This window comes from Carassius auratus, unplaced genomic scaffold (genome assembly GCF_003368295.1).
Source record: "Carassius auratus strain Wakin unplaced genomic scaffold, ASM336829v1 scaf_tig00217329, whole genome shotgun sequence".
NCBI lineage: Eukaryota > Metazoa > Chordata > Actinopteri > Cypriniformes > Cyprinidae > Carassius > Carassius auratus.
In genome coordinates, this window is record NW_020529007.1 from 223,726 (window position 1) to 243,558 (window position 19,833).

The 19,833-nt window shown below is 35.1% G+C and overlaps 2 protein-coding genes across 3 annotated transcripts in view; both read right to left on the reverse strand.

Moving 5' to 3' along the window:
• LOC113100666 (uncharacterized) overlaps nt 1-1,855 on the reverse strand; it is an 81,425-nt gene extending 79,570 nt beyond the window's left edge. For both annotated transcript variants that reach the window (XM_026265289.1, XM_026265290.1), the window contains exon 1: nt 1,746-1,855. In XM_026265289.1, coding sequence (XP_026121074.1) covers nt 1,746-1,806 — 61 coding nt within the window. In that variant the 5' untranslated portion in view covers nt 1,807-1,855. The remainder of the gene's footprint in view (nt 1-1,745) is intronic.
• Nucleotides 1,856-17,390: 15,535 nt separating this feature from the next.
• Nucleotides 17,391-19,569, reverse strand: LOC113100668 (gastrula zinc finger protein XlCGF8.2DB-like). The gene has a single exon (XM_026265293.1). It carries the CDS (start codon nt 19,352-19,354, stop codon nt 18,308-18,310), a length of 1,047 nt encoding a protein of 348 aa, XP_026121078.1. The 5' UTR covers nt 19,355-19,569; the 3' UTR covers nt 17,391-18,307.
• Between the last annotated feature and the right edge of the window lie 264 nt (nt 19,570-19,833).

A 19,833-nucleotide genomic window follows, 5' to 3' on the forward strand; every position in this document is an offset into this window, starting at 1 on the left:
CCAGTGAAACAAATGTTAATGATAAATCCCCTGTTATGTTTGTACTGGCTACTGTATACAGGCCACCAGGGCACCATACAGACTTTATTAAAGAGTTTGCTGATGCTACAGTATCACATCAGACAGTGCACTATAGACCCCCTGAGGAACAGTTCCACTCATTCTCTACTATAGGAGAGGAAGAATTGTATAAACTTGTTAAGTCATCTAAACCAACAACATGTATGTTAAACCCTATACCATCTAAGCTCCTAAAAGAGGTGCTTCCAGAAGTCATAGGTCCTCTTCTGACTATTATTAATTCCTCATTGTCATTAGGATATGCCCCAAAACCTTCAAACTGGCTGTTATTAATTATAGACCAATCTCGAATCTCCCTTTTCTGTACAAGATACTAGAAAAGGTGGTATCCTCACAATTATATTCCTTCTTAGAGAAAAATGGTATATGTGAGGATTTCCAGTCAGGATTTAGACCGTATCATAGTACTGAGACTGCTCTCCTTAGAGTTACAAATTATCTGCTCTTATCATCTGATCGTGGTTGTATCTCCCTATTAGTTTTATTGGATCTTAGTGTTGCCTTCGACACTACTGACCACAGCATTCTTTTATATAGACTTGAACACTGTGTTGGCATTGATTGAAGTGCATTAGCATGGTTTAACCCTCTGAGGTCTAAGGGTATTTTGGGGGGCTGGAGAAGTTTTGTCATTCCCTGACATTTGTGCTTTTTTCAGTTGCTTATAAACATCTAAATGGCTTAAGTCTAATATCACTGTAGTCAGCACAAACTGGGCCATAATAATATCTAGCCATAATATCATTGATCATTGTTCTTACAAACATGGACTATTGTAATGGGCTCCTCACCCACCTTCCCAAAAAGACCATTAGACAGCTGCAGCTCATCCAGAACCAGAAGATCTGAGCATATCACACCAGTCCTCAGGTCCTTACACTGGCTTCCAGTTACATTTAGGATTGATTTTAAAATACTTTTACTCGTATATAAGTCACTAAATGACCCAGGACCAAAATATAATGCAGATATGTTCACTGAATATAAGCCTAACAGAGCACTCAGATCATTAGGATCGAGTCAGTTAGAAATACCAAGGGTTCACACAAAACAAGGGGAATCCTCCTTTAGTTACTATGCTGCCCGCAGTTGGAATCAGCTTCCAGAAGAGATCAGATGTGCTAAAACACTAGTCACATTTAAATCTAGACTCAAATCTGTTTAGCTGCATTTAGTGAATTAGCACTATGCTATGTCTGAACTGATTGCACTGTATTTTACGTATTCACTGTTTTTTTATGTAAAATCATTTCCTATTTCAAACTGTTTTAAATTAATTTTAAATCAGTCCGTTTTTTTTTTTTTTTACTTTTCCAAAGTATTGCTTGTTTTTATTTTTGTTATTATTTTATGATTATTTTACTTTATTTTATGTAAGGCACTTTGAATTACCATTGTGTACGAAATGTGCTATATAAAAATAAGCTTGCCTTGCCTTGCCTATAAATCATGATATGTTTGGAAAATTGCATATGCATATTTCTATGGCCACTTTGTGCATACACAACATTTATAAACGAGATCACTGGTCACTATGTCCAGTATCAGCAGTACAGTGTGTTCTGCAGCACGACACAACCAATAATAAACTGATCATGTTCTGATGAACTCTTTCTCAGATTAATTCACTAACTGTCTTGAAGAGAAAACACAGATGTCTTTACCTGTGAGAAGTGAAGAGAGAAAGATCAGTCCCAGCAGACACAAGTGACACTTATCAGCCATCTTCTCTTTCTGTCAGTCTTCCTCTTCATTATATTCTCTCAACTCTTTCTTTAAATACTCTCAGCTCTTCCTGTGTGTGTTCACTTCCTCTGATCTACAGACTGAGTGTTGAAATGCTGCTTTATAGTGAGATGATGCCAGTGCTGCTTGACTTTTCTCTTGGTCATATTGATTAAATATTATATTTATCCTATAGAAGACATTTGCATCAGTTTTCTAAATGTTCTAAAAGCCAGATGTGTTTTGAAGGGCTCATGGTCACATGACTGTAACAGTATGGAGGATGAGTAAAGATGATTAAACCGTTCACAGCTCGAGTGTAATGTATGTGCCTCTGGAAACCTCTGGGCTCCTTTAAAGATTTACTTTTAAAAATAGACCAACAGGTAAACTGCCACAATTAAAGGAGAATCAGAGGAACTAATGAATAATTGTAGACGGTGAGGGGAGTAACACACATTAAAGAATATAGAAATAAACAAAACCTGTCAATATGCTTATTGGATATTAAAGCTGCATGCAGCAATGAAAGGGCCCTCACACCCGGGCTCAGTGCCACCCAGTGACCATAGGAGAACAGCGGACATTGGAAAATATGCTTATAAAATGTAAATATTTGTGCCAAATTTCCTGCTGCCAACAGGTGGTGCTATGATTAAAACTGAATATTGGCATGTAGATGTCTTCAGCCCAGGACTCTCACCAAATGTGTAGTTTGAGGAAGATCAGACATTTCATGATTAAGTTAGTTTAAAACTAGTCATTTCCTGTTGCCAGCAGGTGGCGTATGATTATAACTGAAATAAGTCAAGTCACATCTTTATTATCACATCACCACAGCACATGTGCCTTCGTGAGTGAAATTCTTATGAGCTTGCTCCAGAAATTGCAGAAACAATTAACATATAACCATACAGACTTCAACAGGTGAAAATGTGCAATATGCACATACATATAGTCAGTTCACACAGTGTACTATTAGACATACTTACAGTTAACACTACACCCCAGCCAGCAATGACATGTGGGGCCCAGATGAGGGCTTCATGAGTGGCAAATGTGGGCACCATTATGGGCTTGCACCCGGGATCCACATTGGGGCAAGCCGTGGAAGCCCAGACGTACTAAAAGTGGAACCTGTAAGGGTACTGCAAGGGTCTTAATTGTGCAATTCATGTCAGACCAATTTGGGCCCCACCTGCTTAAAGGGGTTTAAAGTGGGCTTGCACCAGGATTCAACCATGAATGCACCTATGGGCTTATAGTGGGCTCTGTAAGGATCTTTAAACCGATACCGAAATGAATAACAGAATGTAAATGTAAATGTAATTATAAGGGTAATTATAGAAACCCCCTTGACCTCATTAATTTAAAAAGCCTGGCTATGGCCATGATTACACATGTGTGTACTGATTTTCATGCATCTATGTAAAATGTAGCTCGAGGTGCACTCCATTGAAATTTTATAAGTGGTGCTATCAAGTCATTTTGTCATACACACATTCAAATGTGAAGAAGAAGGGGGCCCTAATAAGAATAGAAGCAATACTCTAATGGAATTAGTGGGCTAAAGTAGACTTTCTTCTTAATAACGCACATTTCATGAACCTTTTCAGTGTGAGTTTAAAATATTCGGCGCCCAGGGGTGCTTCAGTAAAATATGAAACCCTGCCCCCTGCTATTTTAGAACGTTCCCCTTACTGTTTCCATAACGACGCATCAGGCTTGTCACATGACACACCACGTCTACAATAACACTGAATGTCAGATGGATCACTTTTATTTCTTTTTCCTTTTTTATTTAAAATATTCACAAACTTGCATACCATGTCATGAACAATCTAAATGTAAATGAGTGTGTTTTGTCGTTAATCTTTCTAAAAGATCTTGATGGTGATCTGTAATGTGAGATGGGTGCCGCCATGTTTGATCGAGTCCTGTCAGTCAGATTTACAGCCGTGAATTCATCAATCTCTCCCGAAATACAAGTAATCAGTGATGAATAAACTGGGTGATGAATAGAGTGAACTTTATAGTTACTTACACTATGTGTATCTGATATGAATAAAGCACATCTGAATATATTACATCTGAATGGATTGTTATTGTTGTTTCCATAGGTATTTTTCAAACTCTAAATGTATTGTTTTACTAGTATTTATGTGTATTTAAATGTCTGAAACTAAAATATGCATTATGTGGTTAATTACACTGCATATTTGTGATAATATGACAAGAACAGTGCACATCTCTCTCTGGTTCAGTTATGTGACGTCACCGAATGTTTTAATATATGTGGGACCGTACTGCTAAAAAAGGTAAATAATATTATAAATACAGGCCTGTTATTCTGAATCGTGTGAAAAGGCTAATAAAAATAGGTAACACAAAACGGTTATATGGTCACCAAGGTGAATTGGTTTAGTCTTGACTTCTGGTCGTGAGTGACAGTGTTGGGGAGATGGGAAATCTGATTATTGTCGAGTGCCAAATAAACTCAGAGATGGACAGGAAAAGGTCAAGCCATCAGGTGCCCAATTTGGAAAAAGAGAAAAGAAGAAGAGGAGAAACGAGCAAAAGATAAAGGTTTGCATCTATGTTCTCTCTGTATGATTATTACGATATCTACGCGATGAATGATGGGCTAGTGTTAATTGGTGAGGATAGTGAACCGTAAAAAGTGTGTTTCCTGTAGTAATTGCAATGGTTAAATAACTGAATTCACTAAAGTGTGTTTTTCAAATGTTCTGATGAAGGATTTGTGCAATCGAGAAAGTAAATTTCCTCTTTTGACATGACAAGAGGTTGTGACACATTCTTCAGTGTGAGAACAGCAAACATGATCCTAGTCTCAGTCTCAGACGTCACGTCCACCGACTGTTAGCTGAACGTCTGAAGCATACGACACACAAAAGAAACACTTCATGAGTTTCCAAAGTCATCGTCAGTGGTTGAATTCTACAGGATTTCTGGGAGATGTGTGTGTCACGTTCTTTAAAGTTCTGCCTGGAAACAAAGATGCCATGACACCAAACCCCCTCACGAAAGAAGAAAGCCGTAGTGTTCACAATGAGGAGCATTTATCAGGATCAACTAAACACTGGATTCTCAAAATTATGTGAAAAGTTTGTGGCATAAAATCTTTAAAATATGTCAGAGAGTTTTACACCAGTCTGTTATTGTGGAAACATTTCCACACCTCGAAACATGATGCTGAATGAAACTAACTGTGATTGGTTGTTTGATGTGTCAGTCAAACGTCCTCATGGACGGGCCTTGGCCAATGAAAGCTGGTATGAATTCCAGATCTTCAACCGTCAGTCTACACGAGACTAATGTGAGCCTGGAGCACAGAAGCAGTCAGAAATAACACAGGTATATTTGAAGCAATAGCCAACAATACAGTGTATGGGTCACAATTATAGATTTTTTCTTTATAAAAAGAATATAGAAATAAACAAAACCTGTCAATATGCTTATTGGATATTAAAGCTGCATGCAGCAATGAAAGGGCCCTCACACCCGAGCTCAGCGCCACCCAGTGACCATAGGAGAACAGCGAACTTTGGAAAATATGCTTATAAAATTGTAAATATTTGTGCCAAATTTCCTGCTGCCAACAGGTGGTGCTATGATTAAAACTGAATATTGGCATGTAGATGTCTTCAGCCCAGGACTCTCACCAAATGTGTAGTTTGAGGAAGATCAGACATTTCATGATTAAGTTAGTTTAAAACTAGTCATTTCCTGTTGCCAGCAGGTGGCGTATGATTATAACTGAAATAAGTCAAGTCACATCTTTATTATCACATCACCACAGCACATGTGCCTTCATGAGTGAAATTCTTATGAGCTTGCTCCAGAAATTGCAGAAACAATTAACATATAACCATACAGACTTCAACAGGTGAAAATGTGCAATATGCAAATACATATAGTCAGCACACACAGTGTACTATTAGACATACTTACAGTTAACACTACACCCCAGCCAGCAATGACATGTGGGGTCCAGATTAGGGCTATATGGGCGGCAAATGTGGGCACCATTATGGGCTTGCACCCGGGATCCACATTGGGGCAAGCCGTGGAAGCCCAGACGTACTAAAAATAGGACCTGTAAGGGTACTGCATGGCTCTTAATTGTGCAATTCATGTCAGACCAATTTGGGCCTCACCTGCCCAAATGGGTCTAAATTGGGTTTGCACCCAGGATCCAGCTGTGGATGCCCAGATGGGCTTTAAAAGGGATCTATAAGAGTGTTATGTGGGATCTTAACTGAGTAATTCATATCAGACCAATTTGGGCCCCACCTGCTTAAAGGGGTTTAAAGTGGGCTTGCATCAGGATTCAACCATGAATGCACCTATGGGCTTATAGTGGGCTCTGTAAGGATCTTTAAACCGGTACCGAAATGAATAACAGAATGTAAATGTAAATGTAATTATAAGGGTAATTATAGAAACCCCCTGGACCTCGTTAATTTTCAAAGCCTGGCTATGTTCATGGTTACATGTGTGAACTGATTTTCATGCATCTATGTAAAATGTAGCTCGAGGTGCACTCCATTGAAATTTTACAGGTGCTGCTATCAAGTCATTCTGTCACACACACATTCAAATGTGAAGAAGAAGAAGGCCCTAAAAAGAATAGAAGCCTGAATGTATAGAATACAGCAATACTCTAATGGAATTAGTGGGCTTAAGTCGACTTTCTTCTAAATAACACACATTTCATGAACCTTTTCAGTGTGAATTTAAAATATTTGGCGCCCAGGGGTGCTTCAGTAAAATATGAAACCCTGCCCCCTGGTATTTTAGAACGTTCCCCTTACTGTTTCCATAACGACGCATCAGGCTTGTCACATGACACATCACGTCTACAATAACACTGAATGATAGATGGATCACTTTTATTTCTTTTTCCTTTTTTATTTAAAATATTCACAAACTTGCATACCATGTCATGAACAATCTAAATGTAAATGTGTGTTTTGTCGTTTAAAACTCTTTCTAAAGGATCTTGATGGTGATCTGTCGGATTTACAGCTGTGAAATCATCAATCTCTCCCGAAATACAAGTAATCAGTGACGAATAAACTGGGTGATGAATAGACTGAACTTTATATTTACTTACACTATGTGTATCTGATATGAATAAAGCACATCTGAATATATTACATCTGAATGGATTGTTATTGTTGTTTCCATAGACATATGCGTGTATTTTTCAAACTCTAAATGTATTGTTTTACTAGTATTTATGTGTATTTAAATGTCTGAAACCTAAAATATGCATTATGTGGTTAAGAACACTGCATATTTGTGATAATATGACAAGAGCAGTGAGTCTCTCTCTGGTTCAGCGCAGATAAAGCGCAGAAACGAATTTGAGATGTTATGTGACGTCACCGAATGTTTTAATATATGTGGGACCGTATCGCTAAAAAGGTTAATAATATCATAAATACAGGCCTGTTATTCTGAATCGTGTGAAAAGGCTAATAAAAATAGGTAACACAAAACGGTTATATGGTCACCAAGGTGAATTGGTTTAGTCGTGACTTCTGGAGTGACAGTGTTGGGGAGATGGGACATCTGTTGATTGTCAAGTGCCAAATAAACTCAGAGATGGACAGGAGTGTGTTTTTCAAATGTTCTGATGAAATTCAGTTTCCTCTTTTGACATGACAAGAGGTTGTGACACATTCTTCAGTGTGAGAACAGCAAACATGATCCTAGTCTCAGTCTCAGACGTCACGTCCACTGACTGTTAGCTGAACGTCTGATACATACGACACACAAAAGAAACACTTCATGAGTTTCCAAAGTCATCGTCAGTGGTTGAATTCTACAGGATTTCTGTGAGACGTGTGTCACGTTCTTTAATGTTCTGCCTGGAAACAAAGATGCCATGACACCAAACCCCCTCACGAAAGAAGAAAGCCGTAGTGTTCACAATGAGGAGCATTTATCAGGATCAACTAAACACTGGAAGTATGTGAATAGTTTGTTCCATAAAATCTTTAAAATATGTCAGAGTTTTATACACTTGTCTGTTATTATGGAAACATTTCTACACCTCGAAACATGACGCTGAATGAAACAAACTGTGATTGGTTGTTTGACGTGTCAGTCATATAAATATATAAAAACTACATTTTTGTTTAGTTATACGCATTACTGATGACTTCATTTGCACAACTTTAAAGGAGATTTAATTTTTTTGCACCCTCAGACTCCAAATATTGTCCTTTATGGTAACATTTCATGGTTGAAGTAAAAAGAAAGACTTTTTGAACAGCAGGAAAAGTTAAAGGTTATGTAAAAAAAAAAAAATAATAATAAAAAAATAATAATAATTAATAATAATGACAGGACTGAAACAGATGCTTTGTTTTTTAGAAGATGGTGTTCTCCTGTGCCAAGAGTCAGTATGAAAGCATAACCTAACACAATAAAGATAGTTTAATACCAAACCTCATTCTCATTGATTTGTGTGCTTTCAACCTTCATATATTTTACATATAAATATATTTCAAAATGGACTTTTTAGGCAAGAAAATTTATTTTCTTGGACTGAAATATATAGAGGTCAATATATATATATATATATATATATATATATATATATATATATATATATATATATATATATATATATATGTATATATATATATATATATGTATATATATATATATATGTATATATATATATATATGTATATATATATATATATATATATATATATATATATATATATATATATATATATATATATATATATATTTAAATATATATTTGTAAAAACTATATTTAAAATAGTTTTAAATATGTATTTTTGGCAATATTTTAGTATTTTTTTTTCAATGTATTTTAAAAGTTAAAATACATTTTCAAAAATATACAAATATTGTGCAAATGATATGTACATGAATATATTTTGAAATATATTTTACCAAATTTATTTTTTGGAAAGGTTTTGGAAAGGTTTTTTGTACATTTTGAAATATGTTTAAAAAACGAAAACAAATTATATATATATTTCCTGAGCCGTTAACTTAACTATTCTGATTTAAAAAAAACCTCACACTGTAGTTATGGTCAGTTGTGTGAGTCAGTATCATCACTATTCTAATCTGTGAAAACTGACCCAAACTGAACTGTGAAGTTTTCAGAAATCGAGCTCGACCTAAAACTGTATTTGTGTATTCCAGCAGTCTGCGTGTTTACTAGGAATAGTTGACATGAGGAATGCCTATCTTTAACATTCATTACTAGCAGACTTACCAATCAAGTTGGTGAAGAAGACATCGGTTTAAGTGTCCAACTAAAAAAAAAAAAAAATGATTTCGGTCCAGAGGACAGTGTCACAAATCATGGAGAATAACCTGCATCCAGTTCCCACATCATTCACAAACACACTCACCTCAGTCACTCGTCGACTGGTCTCAAGATTACAAGCGTCTCAGCGAGGGTCTCTTGTCACCCTGTCGATCCTGAATCCTCAGATATCTGTTGAAGAACAAGAAGTTTCAGTTCAGATGAGACTGTTTTCTCTGCTTCTGTTGATCACCTCAGTTTGATTCTCCTGTGTTGTGAGCTTCTCTTCAGTTTTCTTAATAAATTTACCTGCTTTCTTCAATCTGTCTGTTTGACTCCTTGACCAGCTGTGACCGCTTTCTTTACATTAGATCTGTTTTGGACTGATTGTTTGAACACTTACTGGATCACTGGACAGAAAGCTTCCCCAGAGATAAGCACCGTAAAATGATCTAAACGCAAACAGACAAGAGAAATTGAGTAAATCTGGAATATTGTAATTTGTAATTCTGTGTTAATTGCATTGAATTATTTTAATGTGTTGAGGATTTTTGAATTAATCTCATGCATTAAAGTGACAGTCTAAATTCTACTACAAACAGTACTTCAGTCTACAATATTAATGTGTTTATATCTGCATGTGTTCATGTGATTATACAGTTTTATACAATGATGCAGGTTTCTTCATTCTTTTGTTTATCAAGTTTTGTCGACTAGGAGTAATTGTCCTCTAAAATCATCAGGCCTCAGTGAAGCAGTAGTTTGTATCTCTCCTAGACTTGCTGAATGAATTAATTTAACTGTGACTACAGTAGGTTGTGGGTCAGTTTGGAGGACAAACACTGAAAATGTTTGTTTTTAGTAAACTTCGTCAAACCCACACTACAAATTTCGTTGACAATTGTAATAAACATGGACTTTCATTAACCACTTAACTGGCACCTGTGGGACACTTGGCACTCTTTTTTTTTTTTTTTTTTTTTTTGTCCTTTTTCTCTATCAAATGTTTTAGTTATCATCATAAATTATCATTTGAAAGCTGAGAAGCCCAAGATTCATCCTGTGAAAACATTGCTTTATCATGGAGATGGTATTTTAAAATCTTACAGCGGTCTCCTCCCTCTTACTGGACAGTGACAAGGGTCATATTTCAAACTGCATTATGGTCTTTAGGAATCAAAACTTTTTATAATCTTGGCAACAAACATATCATTGGATTTTGAGAGAGAAGTAATATTGACAGAGAAGACATTTGTCACAGAAAAATGCATTAAAAACTTTGGATCTCACAGGAACCTCAATTATTTTATATCAACTTCAATTTTGGAACATAACTTATTTAGACATAAGGCTTTCATTTTCTACCAATTTTAGAGTAAAACCAGTTACATAAAATATATATAATAAATAAAATGTAATACAATTAATATAGCACATTTTATTTACAGTACATTTAAACTTCTAAACATTTTTGATACTTTAATTGTTTGAAAAAAAAATCTACCTTTGACATAATCTGCAGATTTTCTTTAAAAAGAGAACAACGTTAGGTCTATATTCCCAAGTGTTCATAAATTACACAAATGTAAGTTTGGTTAGTGGACTTTATTGCTATGTTAAAGAAGGGAGGTCACAGTTAAGGGGATAAAAGCTCATTTCTGTTATTGCAGGCTTCATTTGTGAATGTAAGATATTGATTTAAATGAAATCAGAAGACTGTGTTCCCCATCAGTGTTTGCTCATGTTTTGCTCATGTGCTGTTCACTAACTCTTACAACAAACATCACATTCATTGTGATTCAAGCCACACACCATTGTTCAGTTTTAAAATGTTTAATTCAGAAATATTTTAGTGACAAGGAGAAAATATATTACAATTTACATCCGATTACAATCATAATTTTTACATAAGATGACAAAAGATGTACTGAAACAATCAGTTTTTCTGTTTACTCTCAGTGATGAACTGTTCAGTCTCTTCTTACTCAGGTTGATCTTTTGATGAAAGACAAAAACCCATTGATTGTCTGTTTCTACAGATTTCTTCATTTCTTCAGATCTGGTGTGCATCCAGTTTTTGATTTATTAATAGTGTGATTATTAAAAACTACAGGAGCAGTTTATTAACACAGAAGCAAGAGATCAGTTAAACCTTGTTCACATTCATGTTACTAAACAAACACAGACAGAGAGAAGAAATGAAAGGAGTAGTGTTGATAGTATGAGAAGTGAAAATGAATGAAACAGTCTTTTATTCGATCAGTGGAAAGTCTGTCACTGTAATGAATGAAGAGTGATCTCTGCTTTTCTTTTGTGAATGTTTCTCAGTTTGCTCCTGTGTTTGTTATAAGCTCCATCAGATACTGACTGTTGAATCAGACTGTAATCTTGAGCATCTTCATCATCAGTCAGTGTTTCACATGTGTTTCAGTCTTTTATACAGCCTCTAACACATTTATGTGAGGAAGAAGTCATAATAAAATCACAATTATGACAAACTAAATTGTAAATGTTAGATTGGAATTGAGATGAAAGTTTGAAATTGTGATTAAAAATGTATTGACACAAAACTCTGTTGAAATTATAATTAATTAGATAAAAAGTTGAAATTGTATATCACAAGTTTAACATACAGAAAAATAAAGTCAGTTGTCATTAAACATCACCTAAACCTCTGTAATCCTCAGTAAGAGTTTCTGTAGAAATCTGACTCTCATATAATTCTCAATTACCTCAAATGCAATACACAGCATTTCCTTTAGATTGGCAGGGAAATACATTTCATGCATTCAGCAAATACATTTTCTTTTGGGTGATGGATGTTGTTGGGAAAACAAACACTACATCGCTGATCTGGAGTCTGTTCTCGTTTGCTCTCATAGTTTATAGTGTATTCATACCTTCACAAACAGAAAATAATGAATCAAATGGATGTTGTTTTAAAGCCACATTAGGCTACCTTACTTTTAGTTTTTTTTATTTTTTTTTTCGGATCAAAGTAGAAGACTATCCAAAAAAGAAAAAATTATTTAAGAAATTGTAAACTGTTTCAATCTGTTTAGAAACATAAAATTATCCCATGCAACTCATTCCATATTCTACGTGTTCTGCATGTGATAGAGATTGGTGAGAAATATAGAGAATATGTCATCTGTTATTCAGTAAAAAAGATCTCCAGTCTTTGCATTTGTGCCTTTATGTTAGTGTGATGCAGGAAAAGCACATGAGAGTCATTTTTAAATATACAGATGAAATAAAATGGTGATTCTTTCTTTACACTGGTGAATATCTCTGATCTCAGACAGTGTTATAAAGCCTAGAATGTGTGAAAAGAGAGCTCACTTTATAATCACTAAAAACTGTCACTCACTTCAGTTCATTACGATCTCATGATATTCAGTTAATAAGCTCTTTATCAGCTCAAAGCACATCAATCTCTTATTTACATCGTTTCTACACTTTCTTGAGCTTACAGAACTCAGCAGTGAGTGGATTTTAACTTAAAGAGACCTATTCTCCAAAAATCACTTTAACCCTTGAGTGCTCCTCATTCAGGTCAAAAGTGACCAGAAACCTGAAATGTTACTTTTTTTTTCTTCAATAAAATCTATTTAATATATTTTTGTTCAGTAATATTTGTTCTTTATTTTGTATTTTGAGATCATTTTATGGTGATAATTTTACAATAATTATTATCAATGCAGTATCTCTGATTAAAATCCATTTTTTAAGCAGCTTAGCTCCTCCTCTGAGAGCAAAGAAAGAAAAACTGTAATTTTCTGGTGTAAACACTAGATGTCTGTATATGACTCTATAGAGAGGCTTTTGAATTCTCTGGTTGTTTTTATACATAATTATTTACTTTTATTAGGTTGTGGTTTTAAATGTCGATTTGAAGTTTCAGTTTATGAATTATTATTACTACAGTCAAACCTGAATACAGGAAGCACTTTATTATACATTATACTTTATTATACATACAGAATTAAAACTATTGAAATGTAATAAAAATTAACAGGTAACAGTTTATCAACAGATAATCATAGAGCAGATCAATATAAAATCCTCACATATGTGCTAATTCACACAGTCTTTCTATCTATTCAAGTCTTTCTATTGTTAACATTTCTAGCCATAGTTTGTTTTCATAAAAATATCTTTGTTAAAGGTTGGTGAGGAACAAACACACGAGGAAGGAGATCAACAAAAATGTATTTTAATTAGACTATCCAGGAGACTGGTAATCAAATCCAAATTAAATCAATGAATAAACATCAACGAGAGCAGAGAGAACACCAAACAGGAAGAAAAATCTTCTTTGTAGATGTAGAGTATGTAGAGTAACTATAACAAATGTAATCTGTGCAAGATAAATCTCAAAGTGGAATAACATTATAGAAATAGCAGCAGTAAAATGTGATAACGGTACACATCCACTCCTCTCACAGATCACGAGACATTCAGTGGAGCAGCTCGTAAACTTCTGCTCAAGTTCAGTGTTAAACAAAGGTAGAGACTCTCACAGAAACCTTCCTGCCTCATTCTTATCAGAATCTGAGAAACATAATAATTACAACACCATTATTAATGACAGCAGCATTAACATACTGGTTCATGTTTCTTAATGTATAAGTTTATAGGCGAGCGGGTAAACCCAGGAGAGTCACGTGACTGTACATCTGAGAGATGACAAGTAAACACTGTCATAAACATTTATGCTAAAGTTAAATAGATAGTGATGCTATCTCTTAACATCTACGGTATTCTTGATAATCAATAACTTACCTTCATTTTAAAGTCTTTATTATTTTTCAACTCTTCAGCTGTGCAGTAAAATTCACTTTAAATTCACATTTCATTCATGCAGATGACATGAAACAGCAGGAGATGGCAGCAGATCACTCACTGGCTGCGTCTGCTATTTCAACTCTTGCTTTTGGATTTATTATAAAACGACTACATCTTACAATGCTTTATCTTTACCTGTAAAAACTGCTAAATACATTTAGCCAGACTTGTTAATCTAAATTATGCTGAATCTGAATGTGCAGCTCTGTTTTTGACATTGGCTTGTCAGATGTTTTGTCATCACTATCAATCATGACAATGACTCACAGACATAATTTAGCAGATTTACTTGTGTATATTTTAACGCTTTTGATTGATAATCAATGGCATATCAGTTTATGTGGTGTATTCATTAGTGTCTTTGTAAAAATGTTTTTGCCATGACTATAAACTGATGTGACACTTATTAATATCATTCTTTCATCTCTGTACATAAAGAGACCCAGCTCCCAGTTTGTGCTCGTCTATAATTTTAATTAAACAGTTATTTACAAAATGAGCCTGCAATAGCAGAAACAACTATTTTTTGATTAAAGTAAAGGTCCACATTTATTAATAATCAATGAAATGAAAATGATCAATTAAATCAGAATAAATGTTTGAGATTATTGTTTATTTTAAACGGTGTATTTCAATGTCAAATGTTTACAGGTATTTTTTTATTATTTTTTTGCGCTGTAGGGTTTGATGAAGAGTAAACAAACATTTTCACGTCCTCCAACTTGACCCACAACCTGATCAGTTTGTACATTAAATTCATTAATTCATCATTCACTTTCAGTTAAACTAGATACTAAATTCCCCTCCCATCAGTCACCTAGTGTATTGCTGGACTTGTTATAGTCAACAATATCTCATATCTTATATCAATATCTCCCCTCCTGCACACACTAGTGCTGTTCACAGAGAGCAGAAGCTGCAGAGGAAAGCCCAGGTGTTTCTCAGTGATCAGGAATGCTCTAATAATGAAGTTTAATGTGAGGAGTTTCATCATTGATGGCAAACAACACAATTATACGAGCAACATTCACTTCAGCAATAGTTTGACTCTCAGCCAGAAGTCTAACAATTCAATATCCAACAGCTAGTCATTATTCAATCAAATTTAATATAATTTCCTCACATGCTTGCTGCTGCTGCAATAAATGTGAAGACACAAGAAAAACATGTTCTAAACCTTACAGAAATTACAACTTTAAATGTTGCTCAAATTGTATAAAGTGTGTTTGATGAATGTGAAATATGACAAATACCATGAACTACTCGCTTAATCATTTATCTGGCATTTAAAGCTCTAGTGAGAAAATTAAAACATGGAAAGCTCAAAAGACAAATGGCTTTCAAAAGTAAAAGTATTAAATTCATTTTAATGCAAGTAGAATCATAAGGAAATCAAAATGGAAACAGGTCATCTTAGCTCAAATTGATTTATTTGAGATCAATACAAAATAGTAAAAACACTTCATTAGCATGTTAACAAGATCAGCAGTTTAAGACACTAACTTTTAAGCACAAAACAAAAGATTCTTCTCTTTACGATGTACATAGTCTTCCCTGAATAAATCAAAATACATGTAAACTAATCTAACACATGAACACACACACTCAAACATTCACAAGCTGCAGAAATAAAGTGAGGAAAGAATGAGTTTACGAGAGTGAAAATGTGAAATCCAATGTTTATAGAAATAGTCAATTCCTCAGACCTGAAGAGCATTTCATCAGTAAACCCTTGCATTGAGTTTCTCAGTGAGGCTATTAAACTTTATATTAAATGCACCAGTTCAGCTAGAATCTGGAGATTGTACTTGTGTTGCCTTTGTTTTAAGAGGAGTCCTTCTGTATGGCATGGCTGTAGAAAGGGGTTTCTGTAGGTTGTTGATTGGCTGGAGTTCAGTAATCATTGGAAAGTGATTCAGTAGTCTTGGGCGTTTGCTGAAGGATGGTCTTGAGTCGTGTTTGCTGGATGAAGTTTTAAAAGTGGTACAGACAACGTGCAACATGGCTTTATGGCAAAACGTAGAACACAAATCTCTCAGAAAATTGGAAAATAAAATAAACTAATGTAGAAGAAAGAAACAAAACCTGCTGAGACAAAAAAAAATAAAAATTGTTGTGAGTTTTTAAACTCATTTGTTGGACACAAGTCTAAAAGTGTCGTGACCAAATAGACATTGGGCCCTTTTTTAATCATCTAAATGCAAAGTGTAAAGCGACACAGATCCAGGCTCCTCCCACAATTGTTGATTGACACTGGTGTTTAAGCACAGACCCTCTCTGAGTGTGTTAATTCATCATTATTTCGACGCCAGAGTAGATGTAGACAAGAACGCTACCTACGCAATTCAGGAGTACAGCTTTTGGATGTAATAATAGATCTGATCATATTCAGGGTTTAAACACACTCTCTCTGTGTAAATCTAGATTAAAGACACATTTTTAGCTAAGCATTCACACAATGTTTCTTGTAACTTGGTACTTCAGCTATATCTGGTCAAATTGCATCCCGAGGCAACTAGGAATTAGACAAGCTTTGGTCCGGATAAAACCCTTATGAATATCTGAGATGACCAAATACCTGAGAAGAGATGATTAAATTTTAAACAAAGTATGTTATAGACTTTTTATTAAGACCCTAAAGATTCATATGAACCTGCGGAAAATGGAAATCTGATGACCCCTTTATAATGAGTCTCAAAGTATCCTTTACGTGCCAAACACTTTCCACACTGAGAGCAGGTGAAAGGCCAAAATGAAATATGAGTTACCAAGTGAGTAATGGCTCATTTCCATTTAGCATTACGGTTCGGTACAGTACAGTATTGTATGCATACTATACATTTCCGTTTCCACTCTCAGAATTTGTGAATGGTACCAAAATAGCGAAACCATACAGTACCACTTTTTTTCAGGTATCCTTCCACTAGTGTACCTAGCACAGCAAAGGGTAGCAAAAGGGTGGAGCTAAACTAACCGCAGAACATTTATTGGTTGACTAGAATCGTCACTTTTGTGTGATATAAGGGGATAAAGCTTTTCCTTCACTGGTTCCTGCTCTGTTCTCCATTATTGTTGGGCATTTATATACATCAGAGTGCGTAAAAACACACACAAAAATAACTGTGTATTTGATCATTTTATATTTTTACAAAATAACAAACAATAGCCATGAAACGTCATTACCTCAAAGGGTTAGGTCACCAAAAATGAAAATTATGTCATTATATTTAGCTATTTTTGTACCAAAATGTATTTTCAATGCTTCAAAAAATTCTAACGGACCCTCTGATGCTGATGACTACTTTGATGCTGTTTTTCTTACCTTTCTGGACATGGACAGTATACCGTACACACAGCTTAAATGGAGGGACTGAGAGCTTTCGGACTAAATCTCAAATATCTAAAACTGTGTTCCAAAGATGAACGGAGGTCTTACGGGTTTGGATCGACATGAGGGTGTGTCATTTTTTGGTGAACTAACTCTTTAAGACCTGCATAATTTTCCAGATATTACTGTTATTGTGTCATGAAATGTAGGTTTTAAGAGTTATTCAGGCATGAATGTACTTTAGTCATTGAAAATTTGCTATGCTGATTTCTGAGCTCTAGGCAATCACCGGGAGCTCAGTGCTAATGTATCCACCGAGAGCTGCCTTAGCTTGGCTAGTCTTTCCGTCATTTGCCGCTGGCTCTGATGTCTCTGTAGTGATAAAACACGAGAAACTGTGAGAGTTTGTTTTGTGTTGGCTATATTTAACAGGCATTTGTGGTTTCATGAATCCATCATTTGTTCCTTTTCATATCTTTTTGGCTGAGCACAGTTATGTTTAACTTTATATTTGTTGTCAACCAATATATAACCAAGGCCGATATATTGACCAATATTTGGCATTTTTGCTTGGCCGATGTGTTCGAGGCAGCACTGAACTGTTATTTATTCTTATATAAGTCTCTTAAACTTTATACTTATCCTTTTATAATGGCTATTAGTGTTCATTAACACTGATTTTTCACAAAACAAGGCAGAGTTGTGCTTATTGTCACAGTTCATCATCAATCGCTACTTTCCAGCATACACTACACCTACCAAATAAGGGTACTTTTGGTAGTGGAAACGCAAGTCTGATCAGGGTTCCCCGTATCAAATCATACTTTACTGAACTGTACTGTACCGATGAGTGGGAACGAGCCATAAGGTCTCCTTTCTGTGTAAAACTCTTTCCACACTGAGAGCAGGTGAAAGGCTTTTCTGAAGTGTGAGTTACCAAATTATTAAGGTCTCATTTTTGTTCTAAACACATTTCACACTGAGAGCAGGTAAAAGGTTTTTTACCCAGTATGAATAAACATGTGTCTCTTAAGGGTTGATTTATATGTAAAACTCTTTCCACACTGAGAGCAACTGAAAGGCTTTACTGAAGTGTGAGTAACCAAATGATCCTTAAGGTGTCCTTTCTGCGTAAAACTCTTTCCACACTGAGAGCAACTGAAAGGCTTTACTGAAGTGTGAGATACCAGATGATTTTTAAGTGCTCCTTTCTGTGTGTAACTCTTTCCACACTCAGAGCAGCTGTAAGGCTTTATCCCAGCATGAATCAACATGTGCTTCTCAAGGCATACTTTACGACTGAAAGTGTTTCCACACTGAGAGCAGCTGAAAGGCTTTTCTGAAGTGTGAGTTACCAGATGATTATTAAGTTGTCCTTTCTGTGTGAAACTCTTTCCACACTCAGAGCAGCTGTAAGGCTTTATCCCAGTATGAATAAACATGTGCTTCTCAAGGCATGCTTTACGACTGAAAGCGTTTCCACACTGAGAGCAGCAGAAAGACTTTATCTGAGTATGAATTAACATGTGCTTCTCACGGCCTGATTTATGTGTAAAAGTCTTCTTACACTGAGAGCAACTGAAAGACTTTATCCCAGTATGAATTAACATGTGAGTCTTGAGGTTTTCTTTATATGTACAACTCTTTCCACACTCAGAGCAGATGTAAGGCTTTATCCCAGCATGAATCAACATGTGCTTCTCAAGGCTTGCTTTACGATTGAAAGTGTTTCCACATTGAGAGCAGCTGAAAGGCTTTTCTGAAGCGTGGGTTACCAAATGATTATTAAGGTTTCCTTTCTGTGCGTAACTCTTTCCACACTGAGAGCAGCTGTAAGGCTTTTCTGAAGTGTGAGTTAACAAATGATTTTTAAGGTGTCCTTTCCGTGTAAAGCTCTTCCCACACTGAGAGCAGCTGAAAGGCCTTTTGACGTCTGTTTTTTTAATGTTGCAAATTACAGATTTTTCTCCATTGACATCTTGATCTTTCTGATCCTGATATTCCTCCTCCACGTCATTCAGATCTGGTCTTTCTTCCTTCATTTTCATTAGGCCTGAAATTAAATCATTATAAAGATGAAAATCAATTTATACATTTGAAAAATAAAAGGATGAAATGAGTGTACAAATGAAAACAATGCCAAAACGGTCCCTTTTTAATACAGATAATATCTAAAAACACTGCATTGTGCTGAGAGGCCAGTAGATGGTGATGTTACTTTGTAGAGAAACTACACATTGGCTACGTTTACACGCACCCAAATAATCCGTTTGTAATCTTATTAACGGCTCAGTTGGATTGAAAAACTTTCATATAAATAGCTTAATCTGATTGAGCTTGATCCTAATGAAATTCGAATGGTTTGAATGGTTTGGATGCTAAAGAACATTTCATGACGTCTCAGACAACTGTAAATTTATGGCTACTGTGGTTTAATTATAAATGCTATCATCAATTCATATTTACCATAGTAAAATTATTTTATTTGCCTCTATTATTTTATACTGTAAAAACTTCAACCACATTG

What these genes read in the sequence shown, in the direction of transcription:
- LOC113100668 (XM_026265293.1), bottom strand. Translation starts at nt 19,354, where the DNA reads ATGAAAATGAAGGAAGAAAGACCAGATCTGAATGACGTGGAGGAGGAA.